An 18104-nucleotide genomic window follows, 5' to 3' on the forward strand; every position below is an offset into this window, starting at 1 on the left:
GGTAATCAAAACCTAGGAGGAGTCAAGAGGGGCCTAAATTAATCCCCGGGCGGGCTTAATTAATGCTGACTCGTCTAGTATAGCTGGCTTTCTGTTTGGTCAAACTGATTTGCAATTTTGGGTACAGTCAGATACTAGTCATACCAGAGGCTTTTAGAGCACCGTCGATTTGTAGAGTGGGTGCTGTCAGAGGGCTCCTGGCTCCGTCGTCGACTTAACTCGGCCGTGTGCCCGTGTTGGCCTATTTATTTCCGGCGGTTAGAGACTGATCAATCTCCATCCCATCGGCCATCGTCGATCAAGTCTACTGATCAACGAAATGGACCCCTTGCCGCTGCGCTTTCAGCTATAGCTGCCCGTGTCGATCGGTTTCGGGACTCACGTTCGCGTAACGTGGCGATCGACGCCCTAGATCGAGTTCCAGAGATCTGCTAATTAATACTCCCTCCGTATCAAGTAACTTTCTATCAGAGGTAATCGTGGCAGCAATATTCGACTTTTTACGTGTCATGGGTTCCCTTCCACAGATTCAGGGCCGTGCAAGCGCGTGCAAGGACACACATATGGAGGTGCTACATGACACTATGTGCGTGTCAACGTCTAGTACCACCTCTCACTAGTCACTTCTCCATACTCCATCGCGTCTCACTAGTCACTTCTCCATACTCCATCGCGTGACAGCCAGCAAAAACTGCTGGAACGATCGAGCCAAACAAACGGCTGGCCAGTTCAATTAAGATGCATGGCTTTTCCCTTGTCTTGCAAAAACAAAACAAAATGAAGTACTCCGTCAATAGCATAAAAAACATGGCACACTCTAGTTCGGCATCGGCATAGCCAGGAGAGGGAATCTGCACGTACGCACGCAAAACAGTACTCCCCCAATTCTAAATTGTTGTCGAAATATTACATATATCTATGTATCTAGACGTTTTTTAAGAATAGATACATTTATATTTGACAAATTTGAGTTAAGAATAGGATCAAGGAAGTACAAGTTTGGCACCTTTCGTACACACGCAGTCCCAGGCCAATTTTTCTGGAACCCCAAGACAGAGTCTAGCGACTAATTAAAAGCATGTCACCACTAACTGGCGTTTACTTGGTTGTAAGTGTAAATAAAACTTGCTGGGATGACAGCATCATCACACGTAGTACGGCCGGTGCCTCCCCTCTGGTCAATCAAGTCCCAAAGAGAGGCAAGCTAGTTAGTTATTGTAAAAGCTCCATGTGAGGAGCATATGGCAGTGTTCCCCTCTCTCTCTCTGGGGTTCTGCACGGCCTGGAGCACTTCTTGATGGAGGCGAGTGCAGAGACCAAGAGCACCTCAACTGATAGCTCCGGCCGGGCTCCAGGTGCACCGCATCTGGGAGCCAAGCATAAGGCGAGCCATACAGATATCGCATTGGTGACTTGGTGAGAGGTGGTTGACACTTGAGTTGACACCGGAGATGGATGGCAGTGACGGCGAACATGGGAATCAGTAAGGATAAGGTCAGATGGTTGGCTTCATAGTTCATACTGCCAAGAACATTTTGGTTGGGTTGCGTGGCAAGTAGTATAGTATAGATCCTTTATTTCATTAGATGTGGATTTACGTTGCAGGGGAGCGCACAGGTATATGCTCTAGGAATCGTTGGTTATCCCAATTAGTGCTGGCATTCATTCAGGAAGAGAACTACCATCAGATATTTAGTGGTGGTCAAAGAACAGTTGGGTGTACCAGTACAAGAGTGGTGGCTAATTAGATAGTGCACATGGGCTCAATAGAAAAGCATTGTTATTGCCATCTAACCTTAATGAATGATACTGATACTACTCATATAGAAGCATTCATTAGAGTTGTTTGACTTGCTAAAGAAAATTGTTATCCAATGACCGAGAGGGAGAAAGATATGATCAATTGGGAGGGTGGAGAGTACCTTATCTTTCTTTTGGTCTTGCATAAAAAGGAAAAGGTCATCAGGTACCCAGACTCGAGCCTTTTAACACCACAACGAACAAAAAGTTTTGGTACTGGCAAGGAGTCATTGGATGCGATGACGCCCACGTAGCCAACTAGCCACAACTGAGGAAGCAAGAACCCATGCCATAGATAGTGCCACTCCAATTTTTTTTTTTGGCAAGACAAGGGAAAAGACTCTACATCCTTGCAATCCCTCAAAAGGAAAATCCTCACAAAAAAGATGGAACAATGTGAACACTGATAACTTTCTTCTTTAAAAGAAAGCAATTGCTCTCAAGTAAGCCTGAGGTATAGAAGGAGATTTAAATTTAGAACGAATTCGCTGGGCTTAAGTTCTTTCCAGCAAAAAGCTGCTAATGGGCTGCTCTTGAGGGTGGCTCAGGCTCGGTTGGACTTAACTTACACGAGGAATCGTTAAGATATGCAACACATATACATCATTACATGCTACTGAATCCCTGACTCCCAAAATGTCAAGTCTAAACAACCATCATAACTTGGCCTCCTGAGCATCCTGTCACATTTCCCAGTGATAACCGAAGGCTGGAGATCCAAAACTAATTGCCCTGCAAGTGTCGCTCCTAGCTGAATTATCATTACTGGTTAAGCTTCGATTACAGCTGCCAGATCCTCTTCTGACGATGTATCAGATCTGACAGTCTCTTCAGGCAAGTCACTCAGTAAATCGTCTTCAGCCTCCTGCTTAATAGGTGCTTCAGTTTCAATCAATCTCCTTAACTCCATCTCCAGTTCTTTTGCAATACTCTCATTTCCAGTTAGGAAAGATTTAAGGGCATCTTTACCATGAAATGCCTTTTCGTTGAAAGAATAATATGCACCCCCAGTCTTTTTAACAAGCTTGTGCTTCAACCCAAGTTCAACAAGCTCTGAGCTGCGGGATATCCCTTTTCCAAATTCTAGTTCAAATTGCGCAGTCCTGAACGGTGGGGCATGCTTGTTTTTCACAATTTTGACATTAACCTGACTGCCAATAGTCTGCAAACAGAAGTCATCATTGTTATTTTCAAAACCTTGCTAAATAAGCTTCATGTTTATGACGAAGGTAATCTGTAAGGCCAGTTATGTCAATTCACCCACTGATAAAATCACATGGCTTAATATTTAATTCACTGCAATGACAGCAAATGCAAGCCCCTGATAGTTGCATGTATTGCATGACTAACAGTGGTTCAGTATAAGAAGATACAATCAAACATGTCTCAGGCAGATATGGCCATCCCAGTAAAAAAGTCGTGTTGTGAACATGGACATCCATGTGTTGAGAATCAGCCCATTTTCTAAATCAGGCAAATATTACAGATATGATTTGGTAAATGTTAAGGATACTCAGTAAATTACCTCTTCGCCTTTCTTTACCAAACCAACACGCCTGATGTTCAAGCGAACAGAGGCATAAAATTTAAGGGCATTTCCACCAGAAGTGACCTCCGTTGGTCCTCCAAATCCTCCAAATGTGCTTACCTTAGCCCTGATCTATAAAGTGTTCAAGGAAATAGATTAAAAATTCCAAAATATGTGAAGGTGAAAAGACTGAAGAGGTTAAATTGGGTCCAAAACAGAGAAATCTTCTGAACAGAAACAGGATACAGTTATTTCTATAATAATGATGATACAACGTATGTGAATGGCATGTGACTGGTGATGTTTGCTCGCATGAACCCTGAAGCTAGATGAGGACTTCTCAAGATCCCAGAAAGTCAGACAAGGAAGGCTGGGAACAACAAGGCATCGGCAAAAATGAGACTGGTGTTGGCAAGATTTTGATGACCACAGGCGGTAGCGCTCCTTTGTAGCGTTTGTTATAAACAATGTAATTCCTGTTATTTTGCTTCTGTTTAAAACTTGGTGTGCGTTCCAGACTGTTTGCAGCTGGGGACTTACTTGCTAAAAGCGGCGTTCAAAACCTTGTTCCGTTATGCTATATAATGGAACCCGATCAGCAGATCGTATGGGAAAAAAAGGTGAATGGCATGTTAAATGGGTCACACTCAAAGAATACGGAGATCAAGAATTGTTGCTATACAAATGGATTGAAATCTTCAGAAGAACATCCCTTTCTACCTTTAGCTGAATGTAATTCTGAAGTTTTCGGCTAATTATACCCTTGACTAAATTTTAAATATGGCTATCTCAAGGCTTATTGATTTGATGCTTCACTCACCAACAGAAAAGGAAATCTGAGCTGACATAAAGCAAATAAAACGCCTCCAATAAAAGGCCATATAATTAGTACCTGATTAATAAATAGCAAAATTGTCTGGGAAAGTGAAAGAGAATGGCTCAGTTTGCGAAGAGCTTGGCTCATCAGTCTAGCCTGGAGAGCCACATGTGCATCACCCATCTCTCCATCAAGCTCAGTCTTAGGGACGAGAGCTGCTACCTGCGCCATAGAATAAGATGAGCAGTGTAGATAACTCCTCAAACAAAGGAAGCTTTTTGTTTAGTAAGATTGAGTAGCTTGTTGAAAATACTAATCCGACAGTGTTGTTATATATTTGAGAGAAGGTGTACTACTGATGAAACAGAAACTAGCTCTGCCCAGAAAGAGAATATCAGATGCGAGAGGCAGCTAGATGGTCAAGATCTTACACTGTCAACAACAACAACATCAACAGAGCCACTTCGAATCAGTGTGTCTACAAGACTGAGTGCTTGCTCAGCAGAGTCTGGCTGAGAGAGAAGTAAATTACTGGTGTCAACACCGATGGATTCTGCCAAAGATGGATCCAAAGCATGCTCTGCATCTATAAATGCACAATAACCTAGAAACAAGGCAAACAAAAAACACTAAGAATAGAAATTCAAAACCACAGGACTACAACTAGAAACTCAAGTGCCCTTAACTTAAGATTTAAACTCCTTCAACAAGGTAAATCTGGATTAAGAGAGGGTTGCCATCCATGGTTGACTTATCTTCATATTCCACTCTCTACAGATAAACCGGCTTTTCTTCTCATTCATGTTCTAAACATAACAACCCACTCATCATATCATATCTCCACAATAAAAAACAACATGGATTAACCCTCTATGGTTGAAATAGTCTGGAGTTGGTTTTCAATAGGCAAATTGCAGTTTTTTTTAAGGAAACAGTGAGAAATAAACAGTTGCAAGTTATTGCTGTTAAAAAAAAGTTGCAGGTTATTGATGGATGTTACATCAAAAAGTAGCTGTACGGAAATATCACCAATTCCCCATCTCATCAGACCTTTTAGGGGCATATTAGATACTACAAAATCCAGTTACATTGAAGGATAATACAGGAGAATGTCTACTTTCCTCTGGTAGGAAATAGCGAATTGCTAGAACAAAGAAAAGCAGAAGATGAAACCGAATCGGAGGTCAGTTCAAAGTTTTTGGTATTACCGCCACCGCCATGCTTTTGTGCTTCTGCAATAACATGGAGAGCAAGAGTTGTCTTGCCTGAAGCCTCTGGGCCATACACCTCTACAACACGTCCCTACAAAGAATAATGGCATGCCAGTTTTACAATACAAAATACGTCACTGCAACATAACACCTATTTTGGGTCATAGTTTTACTTGACTACTGACTAAAGCTAAACGTGGAAAGATCTTTTTGTGGTACTACACAGATTGCAAATTGCAATGCAAATAACCCACATGAACAAAGAAGAACTTCACTTAGAAGGCATTCTGTAACGCTATTTCGATGCATACCTTTGGAAGGCCACCAATTCCCAGTGCCAGGTCCAAAGAGAAAGACCCAGTAGAGACAACAGGTACTTCTCTATGACCTTCAGAGCGGCCAAGCCACATTATTGCTCCCTTCCCAAACGAAGATGTTATTTGATCGATGGCCTGATGTAAGGCCAAGTCCTTTTTTGACATATTCTCCTCACCAGAGTCAGTGCCACTTGACTTTGTCTTCTTTTTGGCTAAGCATACAGTAAGACTAGAATCAGTAAATTATTTGGTATGTATTACCAGTACAACTGAAAAATAATTGGAGGAAAAGAACAAATAAAGCAGTTAAATTACATAAGTGTACAGTTGCATGCAGGCACTGGCGGAGCTTAATTTTCTTGATGTTATATGTCAGTGCAAATAACAATAAGAACAATAAGACTAAGCAGATATCAATAAAACCAAACACTGCAATTCTGCAATACTCAGTATACAACGTAAAAGACAAACATAAGAATGATGTTTGTAACCTTTAGATGCGAAATCTCGGCAATGAAAAGTTGAGCCACAGATCACCTGCCTATAGCTCTGCAAGAAACATTACCATATTAGCATAGCAACGGCATATCAGTTTTCGACACTTCAACTGTTTGCATACCATTGGTTCATATGAAATTGTACCACCAATCAGCATCCTTTTATAACTCACTAGTAAGGAACTCTAGTGCACTATCACATTTCTTGCAGTACTACATTTGAATCCTAATGTATGCAACAAATTTAGTACTACTTTAAATCCTATTGCATGTGACTCATTTCTTCCCTAATGCAAACCATCATACAGTAAAACCGCTGCAAACAACTCTTCAGGCCAATAACACGGTTGCAACCTGCAATGTTGTGCAGGACTTATCTAGCGATGGAATGGCAGTCAAGGTATTTTCAGCATTCAGTCACATGTCAATTTAAATTAAGCAAATAATATATGACCAGAGTAAGCGTTTGTGATTTTAGGCTCGCCATGCAAAACAGGGGATGATAACTTCACGAATGGATCTACTAAAATGATTAAAAGACGCCATTTAACGAAATATAGCAAGCTGACGCAGGTTTGCACAGCCGGAAACGAGATTGAAAAAAATTGGAGAAATTAGAGGCCCAAAAGGAACGATTTCATACTCATATCAAACTGAAATAGGGGTTCTAACCACCCGCCAAAAAAAGAAAAAAGAAAAGAAATAGGTGTTCTAACTTCCGATCAGTATAGCAGAAGCATTTAAAGCTCAACACTCCGACCACTCCGCCCTTCTCCCTACCCCCAAAACACATACACGCACACAGAACGTTCAAAAAACAGTGGAGAGAACAGACGGTTTCAACCTCAGGGCAGGGGGAAGAGGCGACGGCGGCGATGGCGCGCCGTACCGACGCGCGCCTCAGGAGGGTCGCCATGGCGTCGGCGGCGATTGCGGCTTCGTCTCCGACCCCCTGGAGCCGCGTGGAGAAGATGGAAGGGGACTAGGGTTTAGGGTTTTGCGCTTATATTTTCGGCCGCTTCCACCCCGTTTTGCGCCTCCGGTCTCTCTCCCCGTTCTCGGGCGCCGGGAAGAGGGGAGCGAGCGTGTGGCCCACTAGCCAGCACCATGGAACCCTGGCTCCCTCGACCGACGGGGGACCCACTTTTCTGTGTCAAGGAACGACCTACGACCGGTGTGTGTCCTTTTCTCGTAGTTTGACTACTTTCCGTGGGCCAACAAACAGCCCGGCTTTTATTTTCGAGGGGAGCAAACGTAGGCCCAATAAAAGCAGGAGGGAGCTAAACTGACCAATACGGCCCGGCCCGGCACCTTCGCCCCCCTCGCGGCCTTGTCGTTCGTCACACTCACACCGTCTCCTCTTCGTCCCCAGGTTTCAAGCAAGATGCAGCTTCTCTCCTCTCCTTCTCCGCGTGGGATCCGCCCACAGCCCACCCTTTCAAGCAAGCCGCAAGCGCGCCAGGACGGCACCCCAAAGCTTCTGCTCCAGTCCCCCGGTGCGGAGAGGATTACTTTGGGTGAGATCCCGCCATTGCCGCCTGTGTTCGTACCCAGCAAGAGCCGAGGGGCAGGGGGGAGACATTTTCGATGCCCACATCTCCCCTTCTCATCCCGCTCGCTCTGACGCCGGCTGCTACCGCGGCATCGCGAATTCGCATGAGCAGCATCCTGCTACGGCGTTTCCGAGGTATTTCGAGCTCTCTTTTTTTCTTCTGAAATTTCTATTTTGTTTTTGTGCTCTTAGTCAAGTAGTACTCCATGATCTAGATACGATGGACGCTCGAACTGAGTTTTATTTTTACCATGATGGATAATTCAATTGCTTTTGAAACTCTGAATTGAGATAAACCCCAATGCTGCCCGGTTGTGGAGTGGAATAATCTAACTTTGATTCTTGGGCTAGAGCTGTCTTCGCCACAGTATTATTGCAGTTTACTTTACTTGAATTGGAATACTGCTGAACGCTGTGGAAGTTGAAACAATTAGCTCTGGAACTTGTTACCATTGTTTCGTATACTGCAGGGAGTTTGTGATGTTTGTGTGGTTTGACACTGCTGGCAGTTGAAACAAAAGCAGGCATGGGTAGCAAGGCTGTTGACTCGACTTATTCGTTTGCTGTGGAGGACCGGGAGGAGCATGATCCAAATTTATCGCCATTCCTCCGCAAACTTTTTAAACAGGTAAGTAGTAAATTGCACCTCTATATGGTGTCAATTAGTACTAAAATGGAATTAAAGCTGAATGTATTGGAACGTGACAAATGATTGTTTGCAGTGGGATAATTGCAAGGCGAGGGGATTGTTTCACCACGACATCACGGCTTGTGAGACCAAGGTTTTACATTCATCTCTTATTAGCCGTAGTGACAGTTTTCTGATTTTGTTCTAGCTAAAATGCCTACCATCATGTTAACAGGTGCTACCTGGAGAACACAATTTCGTGGCAACATTGATTGAGGGGCGTGACCAGAAGAAGAGACCAACTGAATTTGGAATGAACCAAGTCCTCCAGCCATTTGACAGTGGGAAGTTCAATTTCACAAAAGTTAGACCAGAGGAAGTGATCTTCACATTCCATGAAACTGAGGATGAGTCTGACCGTTATTTTGATGGTGCTCCTCCCACTGTTTTGGCTTCTCCTAGCAGCATTTTGATCAATGTTAGTCTGTCTCCATTTCTCACTGTTATTTCTACCTCTAGAGAATTAGTAAGTGCTTTATTGTTTACACATCTGTTTTACAGGTGAGCCCAATTGGGTACTGTCATGTGCTTTTGATCCCTCGAATCCTGGAATGCTTGCCTCAAAGGGTTGATCAAGAGAACCTCTTACTGGCCATGTATGTCGCAAGGGAGGCAAGGAATCCCTTCTTCAGAGTTGGCTATAACAGTCTGGGTGGCTTTGCAACTATCAATCACATCCACTTCCAGGTTAATCATACTACAACTTCTCTACTAACCTTTGTCTTATGCTCTCCTCTCACTAGTACTCAGTATTGCTTGTCAGGCATACTATCTTGAAGTGAAATATCCAGTCGAAAAGGCACCTAAAGAGAAACTCACAGTCCTAAAGAATGGTGTCAGCATTTCTGAGCTAGTTCAGTACCCAGTAAGTGGCTTTGTGTTTGAAGGTGAAGTGAGCCTGGAGGATTTATCATATGTGGTCTCAAATGCCTGTACATTTATGCAAGATAATAATCGACCTTTCAATGTCCTTATCTCTGAATCTGCCAAGAGAGTTTTCCTTCTACCGCAGGTACAGTACTACAAATCCAAACCTCAGCTTTGCAAGCTCTGAACAGTTTTTCATGATCTAGAAATGGATTAACAACTTAGCAATTATCTCCCTCCAAAACGATGGATCGACCAGTGCTACGCGGAGAAGCAGGCCCTTGGGAAGGCAAGCCAGGAATTCCTTGACATGAGGATCAATCCGGCAGTCTGGGAGCTCAGCGGCCATCTGGTGCTGAAGAGGAGGAAAGACTATGACGACGCATCTGAGGCAACCTTGTGCAGATTTTTGGTTGAAGCGACTCTGTCTGGAGCAGAATTCCAGGAGCTGAAGAGCTGCGTCTTGGAGTTCCTAGCCAGTGCAAGTCCTCAAAGAGTAGACATCAAACCGTTTTAAGATACTGATCAGTAATGTTGGGTGAGCTAAGTTGGTACAAATATGCTGTCAGATTTCCGTTGAGCATATGCCTCTGTTATGATAGTCATCAGTTTTATCCTTGTTGAGAATTGTGTTTCGGTGGAAGTCGGCGCTAAATTGCACAAATGTTCCTCAGCCTTGGAAGCTGAATAACCGTAGTCTCGTAGTCTTTTCGAAATTTCGGATACAATAACCTTTCATGGTGCATTGCCTGTGCTCCACACGTCCCTGTCGTGTCGAGCTCTATGCTTCCAATTAGGACAGTTTTGATATATAGGTTAATTTTGTATTCTGTAACATCTGGCCCATTAGCTCAGCTGGTTAGAGCGTCGTGCTAATAACGCGAAGGTCGCAGGTTCGAGACCTGCATGGGCCAAATTATTTTTCAGTACGCTGTTTTTTTCTTTCTTTCACGGGCAAACAAAGACCTGCCACAGTCAATTATTTCTGTGGCAGCGAACGAATCAATGCGGACGAGGACATGAGCGCCAGGCCTCTGGCCCAGTAGCACGCAGCTGCACGATGGGTCTAGTGACTCCACTCTACCGGAGAATTCAGGTACTATAGCAGATTCCTCCTGCTGCCCCGAAACGGAAGTCATCCAAGCGATCGGGGCACGGCACAGTCTGCCCAACCAAGCTCAAAGCAGCCAACCGGTAGCGCTGGCTGAAGTCGTCAATGGAGGTCACTGTACCACGCTAGATTTCCACAAAACTGACTCAAAACACAAAGAAAAAAGAAATTTGAAATATAGACTCCTGGCCAAATTATTTCATAAGCCTGACCCTTTTATGTAGCGCCCGCATACTGGGCGTTAACCTTGCACTATAACGCCTTTTGACCGGCGTTGGACCGGTGCCAGCGTGCCGACGCCGGGGACCCACGGCAAGCCACTATAACGTCTCGTCCACGGGCGCTATACGAGTAGTTTAGCGCCTTCTCACCCGGCGCTATACCCCCGCATCATAAAGCGGCCGAACCGCTCGGGCCAGAGGCGGAAACACATAAGGGTTCGGCCCTTTTCCTCTCCCGTAAGAACACAGCGGCGGCGGCGGTTCCTCCTCTCTAAATCTTTCCCCCGATTCGTCGATTTCTCCGTGGATTCCGGTCGCATTTGCTCCCCTCAGGTATTCTCCTCCGATCCCCTCAGTTTGGTCCACATTTTGCCCGAGAAATTTCGCTGTACATTTAGGGTTCGAGGGTTAGGATCCGGCTAGAATCACAATTTTCAACAAAATGACATGTTAGGATCCGGCTAGAAGGTCATCATGAACAAACACTTCTGTTTGGTGTTGGTAAGGAGATAGTCAGTGCCTTGTATTTGTCAGTGTTTTTCAAGTAGATAGTCAGTGCACCATGCCCTCCCATTGAATGTCCGAAAATTGATGTCCTGGAAGTGTTAAGCTGTTCAAAGTTATCACTTAAACATAGTCATACATGCGCCATTTTTTCCACTTCTCATTTGTGGCATTCAAATAAAATCCAGCACCTACTCATGAACAGTCAAGATAAGAGTATTAGCCACCTCTGGGCATATGCACACAAAAAATCATATCAGTATGACACAATTCCTCCCCCTTCAAAAGGGGCTTGTGGAGAACTCCACGGACGTAAATCAGCTGCACTTTCTAATATATTATTATTCCATTTCTTTATGGCAATGGGAAGTTAGGCAGTAAGTTGTAGACTCAAATGGAAGTTCATGAGTTGGTATATCTTATAAACTGCAAATGGCACAACAAGACTGACTTGGTTACAGTCCTTACGAACACCATCGGATTATTTGACGAAAAACAAGAAGGTGGTCGTTCATTCCGACAGTGAAGATGAGGAAGCGGCAGAGGAAGCTAATTTTAGCTCATGTACAAGGAGACGGATGAGGGGCATCTCCGAAGAAGAGCAAGAAGGAGAGGAAGAGGTACATGAAGATGATCAGGACGCGGAACCACCCCGACGGAGGAAGAAGTTGGCTACGAAGAGAGGAAGAGGGTCTAGGAAGTAGATGTGTTTTTAGATAACTGTCATGCTTGTTGTAAATGCTCTGTTTTGTGAACTACATCTGTTTTGTGAACTCTATTTGGTGTGCTCTCAGACTAGTTGAACTGTTATAACTCTATTTGTTGCTCTGGTGCTAGTTTCGTATCTATTTGGTGTGCTCTGGTGCAATGCAAGAATCACTTTTTCTGTTAATGTATACATGGCACATTCTGTTATGTGAACTGTTATTCTGTACAGCTAGTAGAACTGTTATACCGGAACTTTCTGTTATGTATAATTAATATTTATAGCGCTTCAACACCAGGCGCTATCCTGGTAAGTGTAGCGCCCTCACACTAGGCGTTATGCCCCGAGTTAGAGAAATTTCAGCCACCAAAACGCTACTGAAACTTTATGTTATGTATAATTAATATGTATAGTGCCTCAACACCAGGCGCTATCCTGGTAAGTGTAGCGCCCTCACACTAGGCGTTATTCAGAGCAAACATATTTTAAATGAACTTTGTCCAGAGCAAATAAATGAACTTCATGCCAAACCACAGTCATCGCATTGCACTAAATTTCAAAATACACATGGTTCATTGTACTGATAGCCACCATTACATGAAACATCAGATCTGAGAGGCATTTAGGTCCTAACAAGCCTCCAGATTGACACGATATATCACAAATTACAAGCACACTAAGGGTGCTTTAACATAAACCCAACAAATGCAGCAACAAAACAGCCTGCAACACCAAATGCAACAGAGCACCACATTTTGTACTTATACACTTGAGCTCTCATCCTCTGCATCAGAATTGCATTTCTAGCTTCCAAAGCAATTAAAAGGGCAGCCTCATCCATCTGCATCTTCATCTTCTCTTCGTCCATAGAGCACTTCAATGCTGAAATCTCATCCTTTCCATCCCAGATTGCATTTTCCTTCTCTAAGTCCTTCTCCTGGAGCATCCACCACAGCTGCTGAATACTCCTTTTCAGCCGAGGACACCACACATGATCAACCCAACGAACAAATGCGCATCTCTTTTCATGCTGCAGACAACATTTCTCAAATCAAATAACAAAATTATACAATTACAAAGAAATCACAAATAAGGTGAACAAGCTATCAGATTCACCTCGAGTGGGCACCCAAGGAATTTCCGTCCCAAATTCATCCCTTCGAAAGCAACGTATCGGCAAACAGGAAGCTCACACCAACACTTCATCTCCATTGTGGTCTCCTTCCCATTGTAGTCCGGATCCCTAATCCTATCTGGCCATCCCTCCTACTCCCCAACACAAGATTTAAAGTCAAATCTCACAAAGCAAGACAAAATCCCCAAATTTCGCAAACCCTAGAATTGGCTTACCTCAACCCGTCGGCCGCTTCCGTCAGAGTCGCTCGAGTCCGAGTGGCCGCAGTGGTCGAGGAAGGAGTAGCTGTTGCCGCTGCATCCATCTGGCCAAGACGGCATCGTCCCCTACGTCGCCTTCGTCTCAATCGCCGCCGGTCGCCCAGTTGTCGCCGCCAAGAATACGAGAGAAGGGGGAGAAGGAAAGAGTGGCCACGACGGTAAGTGTAGCGCCCTCACCTTCTGTTATCTAAAATTAATATGTATAGCGCCTCAGCAACAGGCGCTAACCTGGTACGTGTAGCGCCCTCACGCTGGGCGTTATTCTCTGACTTAGAGAAATTTCGGCCACCAAAACACTACTGGAACCTTCTGTTACCTAAAATTAATATGTATAGCATCTCAGCACCAGGCGCTAACCTGGTACGTGTAGCGCCCTCACTCTAGGCGTCATTCCCGGACTTGGAGAAATTTTGGCCACCAAAACCCTACTGGAACCTTCTGTTACCTAAAATTAATATTTATAGCGCCTCAGCACCGGGCGCCAAACTGTTAAGTGTAGCGCCCTCAGGCTGGGCGTTATGCGCCGACTTAGAGAAATTTCGGCCACCAAAACGCTATTGGAACCTTCTGTTACCTAAAATTAATATTTATAGCGCCTCAGCACCGGGCGCTAAACTGGTAAGTGTAGCGCCCTCAGTCTGGGTGTTATGTGCTGACTTAGAGAAATTTCGGCCACCAAAACGCTAGTGGAACCTTCTGTTATCTAAAATTAGTACGTATAGCGCCTACCATTAGGCGTTATGTGATCACTTACAAAGAATTCCAAGAATGTGCTGTTGTTTGAGTGCAACAGCATGATATAAATAACATAGTTCAATACAAATTACAAATTCAACAACAATGTCCTGAATCAAATGGGGCATCACAATTCATAGTTCAATACAGATTACAAATTCTAATACGTAGTTCTCGACATTAAAGTAATGTTCACATGAAGGTCATCATACGGCATTGCTGAACGAAATGTTGATTCAGGAGAAAGGACTAAACTGCTAAACAAGAGTCTATTGGGTCGAACAAGGACCCTTTCCCTTCCTCTTCCTCTCCTTCAGCTCAGCTTCCTCCTCGAGTGCCGTTGCGCGACTAGCCTCACGAACCGGCTTCTCCGTCCATTCCTTCTCCTCCCTCTCCCTCTTCTTGGCGGCTTCTTTCTCAGACCTTTTCCATGACTCAGTTAATTTCCTTACTTGTTCTTTCTTCCTAAGCTCAGCTTGTTGCTTCAACCAAATTTCCCGGTTCCAACTGTACATGTGCGCCTCAAATCTCATTCGAGAATTCTCTTGAACTTCCTCATTGTGCTTTCTAATTCTTTCCATCTCCCTCTCCCTTGCTTCCTGCTCTTTCACCTTCATCTCAGCTGCCTTCCACCACCCTGGCCTCTCACCCTTGTCCCCCTCCTCTTCATCGTCCCACTTAGGTGGCGCCTTTGGAGGTTGAGTACCGGCCATACCTACAAAATGTGCAACGTATATGTTAGTTTTGGTAACGTAGCATCATAATGTATATATTACGGAAACAAATATGTAGTGGAATAAAAAAATTCTTACGGAAACGGTCCTGATAGGTATCCAATCATACCACCACCCCGGTTGACTGCTTGTTGCCTGGGAGCTTGAAATGTACGTCTCCCTCGTGTCCCTCTTTGTTGGCTACGAGTACCTCGTTGGCGACCTCTCCATTGGGTACTTCCTTGTTGGCTAGAATCATCTCGTGTACTTCCTTGTTGGCTAACTCCTTCGCTAGGACCTTGTTGGCTAGAACCATCTCGTGTACTTCCTTGTTGGCTAACCCCTTGTCGGCTTGGAGCTTGCTGGGCAGTACCTTGTTGGCTAACCCCTTGTTGGCTTGGAGCTTGCTGGGCAGTACCTTGTTGGCTAACCCTTGTCGGCATGGAGCTTGCTGGGCAGAACCTTGTTGGTTGCCACCATGTTGGCTTGTGCTTGCCGCATTCCTCTTTGATCATTTTCTAGATTGCTGGCTGCTGCAACCTCTAGTGTTGTGTCCCTCCACGTTGCAATCTCCACACCTTGATCTTTCAGAAGGCTCCTCGAATATATTGTGCCCATTTCTCGACGGCCGCCACCACCCCATCCGTCCATGTCACCCCTAAGACGCTTGGTTTTCCGTCTACCTCGTGAAACCACCTTCATCTCTAGATCGGGCCACATCTGAATTCCATGATACTCAAGCCACCGCGATTGGTCAAAGTATGGGTGAAATCTAGGATCCCATGTCTTCCTTGTGATCTCGATCGAGTACTCGGACTCCCTCACGGTCAGCGGATTGTTAACATTCACATTTCTAAGTCGTGCCGCCGCCCGCAAATGTGAGCACGCGAGATGCAACAACGATGGTCTCATGCACGAGCACTCGGATTTCGTTAACGAGACCTCGAAACTCCTGCCTCCATGTTTCACACCATCGCTTGTGTTGCCTCCATGCTCGTTTACTTGGTAAATCATTTGATCGTTGTCAAAGCATACAAGCTTTAAAGTGTGCGCCTTCCGTGACTGATATGTCAACCAATGATCAACCTTAGGTGGGTATTCGTAAGGCCTATTACGCTTATTCCACGTACCTAGAATCTACTTGGCGGTTTCGTCTGAATATTTCAGAAAGTACTCATTCAGCTTATCGAAAGTGTATTGAGCAATTGCCGTAACGGGCAATGCACGGACCCCCTTCAGCACATTATTGAAGCATTCCGCCATGTTACTTGTCATTTGATCGTACCTACGGCCCCCTTCATCAAAAGCGCGTGCCCACTTCGACCTATCACCGAGGTGCCTAATCAGGAATTCATGCCCCCCTGCGCTGAGGTCCCGTGAAGCGAGCAATGTGTTTATCAAGTTTGTGAAACGCCGATCGGAGTAAGCCTTGCAAGATTCTTGAAGAAGGTCTGTCAGTTCCTTGTTCCTACATGCTCTAAAGAAGTTGGCACAAAAATGCCGCATGCACCATCGATGGTGCAATCGAGCATGGCCAGGAATGTCAACCTCCACCGCGTTCAAAATTCCTTGATGACGATCTGATATGACACATACTTCCCTTTGTGGCGGTATAACTTTTGATCTAAGCAGACCCATGAACCATGCCTAATTATCGTTGTTCTCTGCTGAAACCAATGCAAAAGCCAAAGGCAACAACCGGTTGTTCGCATCACAACTTATTGCGACCAACATTGTGCCCTTGAATTGGCCGGTCAAGAAGGTGCCATTGACAGATATCACCGGCCTGCAGTGCTGGAAAGCCTGTATGTATTGTTCAAAAGCCCAGAAAGCACGGCCAAAAATCCGCACGGTTGCACCTTTGTAAGTCCTTGTTCGTTGGCCAAAAGGCTCGACCACATGAACCATGCCCGGATTTGTATGCATCATAGCACCCAACAACCTTGGGAGACGGTTGTAGGCTTCCTCCCAGTCACCATACAACGTCTTGAATGCGGCTTGCTTCGCCTTCCATGCCTTCCCGTACTTCACCCGGTAATGGAACAGAGTATAGACAAGCTCCATGACCGACTTAATGGGCATTATTGGAAGTGACTTGATGGAATTAGAAAGCCTATAAGCGATGAATTCTGAGGTCAGCTGTCTATTATCGTTCTTGACCATAGGGTCATCTATGTTCTTGCCATCGCACAAATGAGTTGCACAACAACTCACGATGTACCATTCGGACCCTAGTTTACGTGGCCTTGCATGGACAATCCATGGACAACGATCTTCGGTACACTTAACCGTGTATCGAATCTTATTGTTAGAGTGGACAACCTTGTATGATCGATGGTGCTTGACCGAGAACTCCTTTATCCACATCTTAAATTCCAGCAATGTTCGGAACCTCAAACCAGCCTTAATGCCATACTGTCTTTGTGTCACATCCTGATGGGAACTTGGCCTAGGTCCAAGCACGAACCCTTCGCCACCGTCAACCACGGCCTGATCCGCCAGGCTAACATCACAGAACAATGGTATACTTGGATCCCGGCCAGTTACAACCTTGAAAGCGTTAGCTTCTTTGGCTGTCAACCCATCCTCATCAACTTCTTCCTTCGGACCATCTTCATCCGAATCCGATGCAAATACTCGGTTAAATGAGATTTCACGGTCCATGCCCTCTTGCTCACAATATGCCTCCAAATCACCTACATTATTGTCGTGCATATCATCGTTCTCCTCTAGCCACGGTTCAGGTTGTTCGTCTGTCATCAAGCTCGATGATTGCGCCTCTTCATGTTGGGTCTCTTCAGGTTCAGGCCGACTCATTGTAGTCTTGCCAACATCGGCCTCAACATTTGGCTCAGTTCGGACAGGACTTCTTGTGCAAGAAGGGGAAGCCGCACTACGGTTCAGGTCAATGTGAAAATCTGGAATAGCCTTTCTTGTAGCAAATATCTCTAGAGCTTTGTCTTGTGATTGGCCCACCGTCTCTTTGTATGCCTCCCAACGTTGCTCGGAAGATATGCGCATTGTCTTCCAACGGAGGTGCACTCCATACCCAACATTGTGTCTTCCCTCCAACTCTACCGCGTCGCTTGGGTCCATCCATTTCAACTCAAGCCTCACTTCCTCCAATAGCTCGGCATAGGTTGGACTAAAATCGAACACCAAGTCTCGCTCCTCCGTGTCTGCCTTTACATTGCCTCCCAAAAATGCCTCTTTGTCCACGTGATGAACATGAGCAATTCTTGCCATCTAGAATATAATTAGAATGGAAAACATCCATCAACGTCCCTGAGATTAACTAATATCCAACAAGAAAAGTGCTACATATCCAAATATTAGACACCCTAAATACCATTCCATACTTCGGACCAAACATTCTTGGGCCAAGTACATATACTAGGGTTTGCCCCAAATATATCCAACAAGAAAGTGCTACATATCCAAA

The 18104-nt window shown here is 44.9% G+C and overlaps 2 protein-coding genes, 1 long non-coding RNA gene and 1 other non-coding gene across 6 annotated transcripts; 3 read left to right on the forward strand and 1 right to left on the reverse strand.

Moving 5' to 3' along the window:
- Positions 1-1170: 1170 nt before the first annotated feature.
- Positions 1171-2431, forward strand: LOC112271074. The gene is made up of 2 exons (XR_002963873.1): positions 1171-1494; positions 1606-2431. It is a non-coding gene; the product is annotated as an uncharacterized LOC112271074 (long non-coding RNA).
- LOC100846188 (DNA repair protein recA homolog 3, mitochondrial) lies at positions 2251-7281 on the reverse strand. The gene is made up of 8 exons (XM_003564806.4): positions 7015-7281; positions 6165-6222; positions 5668-5885; positions 5354-5447; positions 4577-4749; positions 4221-4367; positions 3326-3460; positions 2251-2962 (listed from the first exon to the last, which is right to left on the reverse strand). Exons 1-8 carry the CDS (start codon positions 7084-7086, stop codon positions 2570-2572), a joined length of 1290 nt encoding a protein of 429 aa, XP_003564854.1. The 5' UTR covers positions 7087-7281; the 3' UTR covers positions 2251-2569.
- A 213-nt stretch (positions 7282-7494) lies between these two features.
- On the forward strand, positions 7495-9950 carry LOC100833569 (GDP-L-galactose phosphorylase 1). Of its 3 annotated transcripts, none has more exons than XM_003567318.4 (7): positions 7495-7857; positions 8232-8350; positions 8445-8504; positions 8586-8828; positions 8912-9097; positions 9174-9422; positions 9537-9950. In XM_003567318.4, exons 1-7 carry the CDS (start codon positions 7758-7760, stop codon positions 9792-9794), a joined length of 1215 nt encoding a protein of 404 aa, XP_003567366.2. In that variant the 5' UTR covers positions 7495-7757; the 3' UTR covers positions 9795-9950. The 3 variants fall into 3 exon arrangements, with proteins under 3 accessions (XP_003567366.2, XP_014753869.1, XP_010232701.1); XM_014898383.2 differs by having other exon boundaries at positions 8247-8350; XM_010234399.3 differs by having other exon boundaries at positions 7501-7857; positions 8193-8350.
- A 167-nt stretch (positions 9951-10117) lies between these two features.
- On the forward strand, positions 10118-10191 carry TRNAI-AAU. Its single transcript has one exon. It is a non-coding gene; the product is annotated as a tRNA-Ile (tRNA).
- Positions 10192-18104: the final 7913 nt, after the last annotated feature.

The sequence above is a fragment of the Brachypodium distachyon genome, chromosome 2 (assembly GCF_000005505.3).
Source record: "Brachypodium distachyon strain Bd21 chromosome 2, Brachypodium_distachyon_v3.0, whole genome shotgun sequence".
Classification (NCBI taxonomy): domain Eukaryota; kingdom Viridiplantae; phylum Streptophyta; class Magnoliopsida; order Poales; family Poaceae; genus Brachypodium; species Brachypodium distachyon.

Excerpts from the sequence above, each read along its gene's own strand:
- LOC100833569 (XM_003567318.4), top strand. The coding sequence starts at position 7,758 with ATGCCCACATCTCCCCTTCTCATCCCGCTCGCTCTGACGCCGGCTGCT. Across the intron at positions 7,858-8,231 it reads CCTGCTACGGCGTTTCCGAG|TTGAAACAAAAGCAGGCATG; the intron begins GTATTTCGAGCT and ends CACTGCTGGCAG. Across the intron at positions 8,505-8,585 it reads TCACGGCTTGTGAGACCAAG|GTGCTACCTGGAGAACACAA; the intron begins GTTTTACATTCA and ends TCATGTTAACAG.
- LOC100846188 (XM_003564806.4), bottom strand. The coding sequence starts at position 7,086 with ATGGCGACCCTCCTGAGGCGCGCGTCGGTACGGCGCGCCATCGCCGCC. Across the intron at positions 5,448-5,667 it reads GAATTGGTGGCCTTCCAAAG|GGACGTGTTGTAGAGGTGTA; the intron begins GTATGCATCGAA and ends TATTCTTTGTAG. Across the intron at positions 3,461-4,220 it reads TTTTGCTATTTATTAATCAG|ATCAGGGCTAAGGTAAGCAC; the intron begins GTACTAATTATA and ends AACACTTTATAG.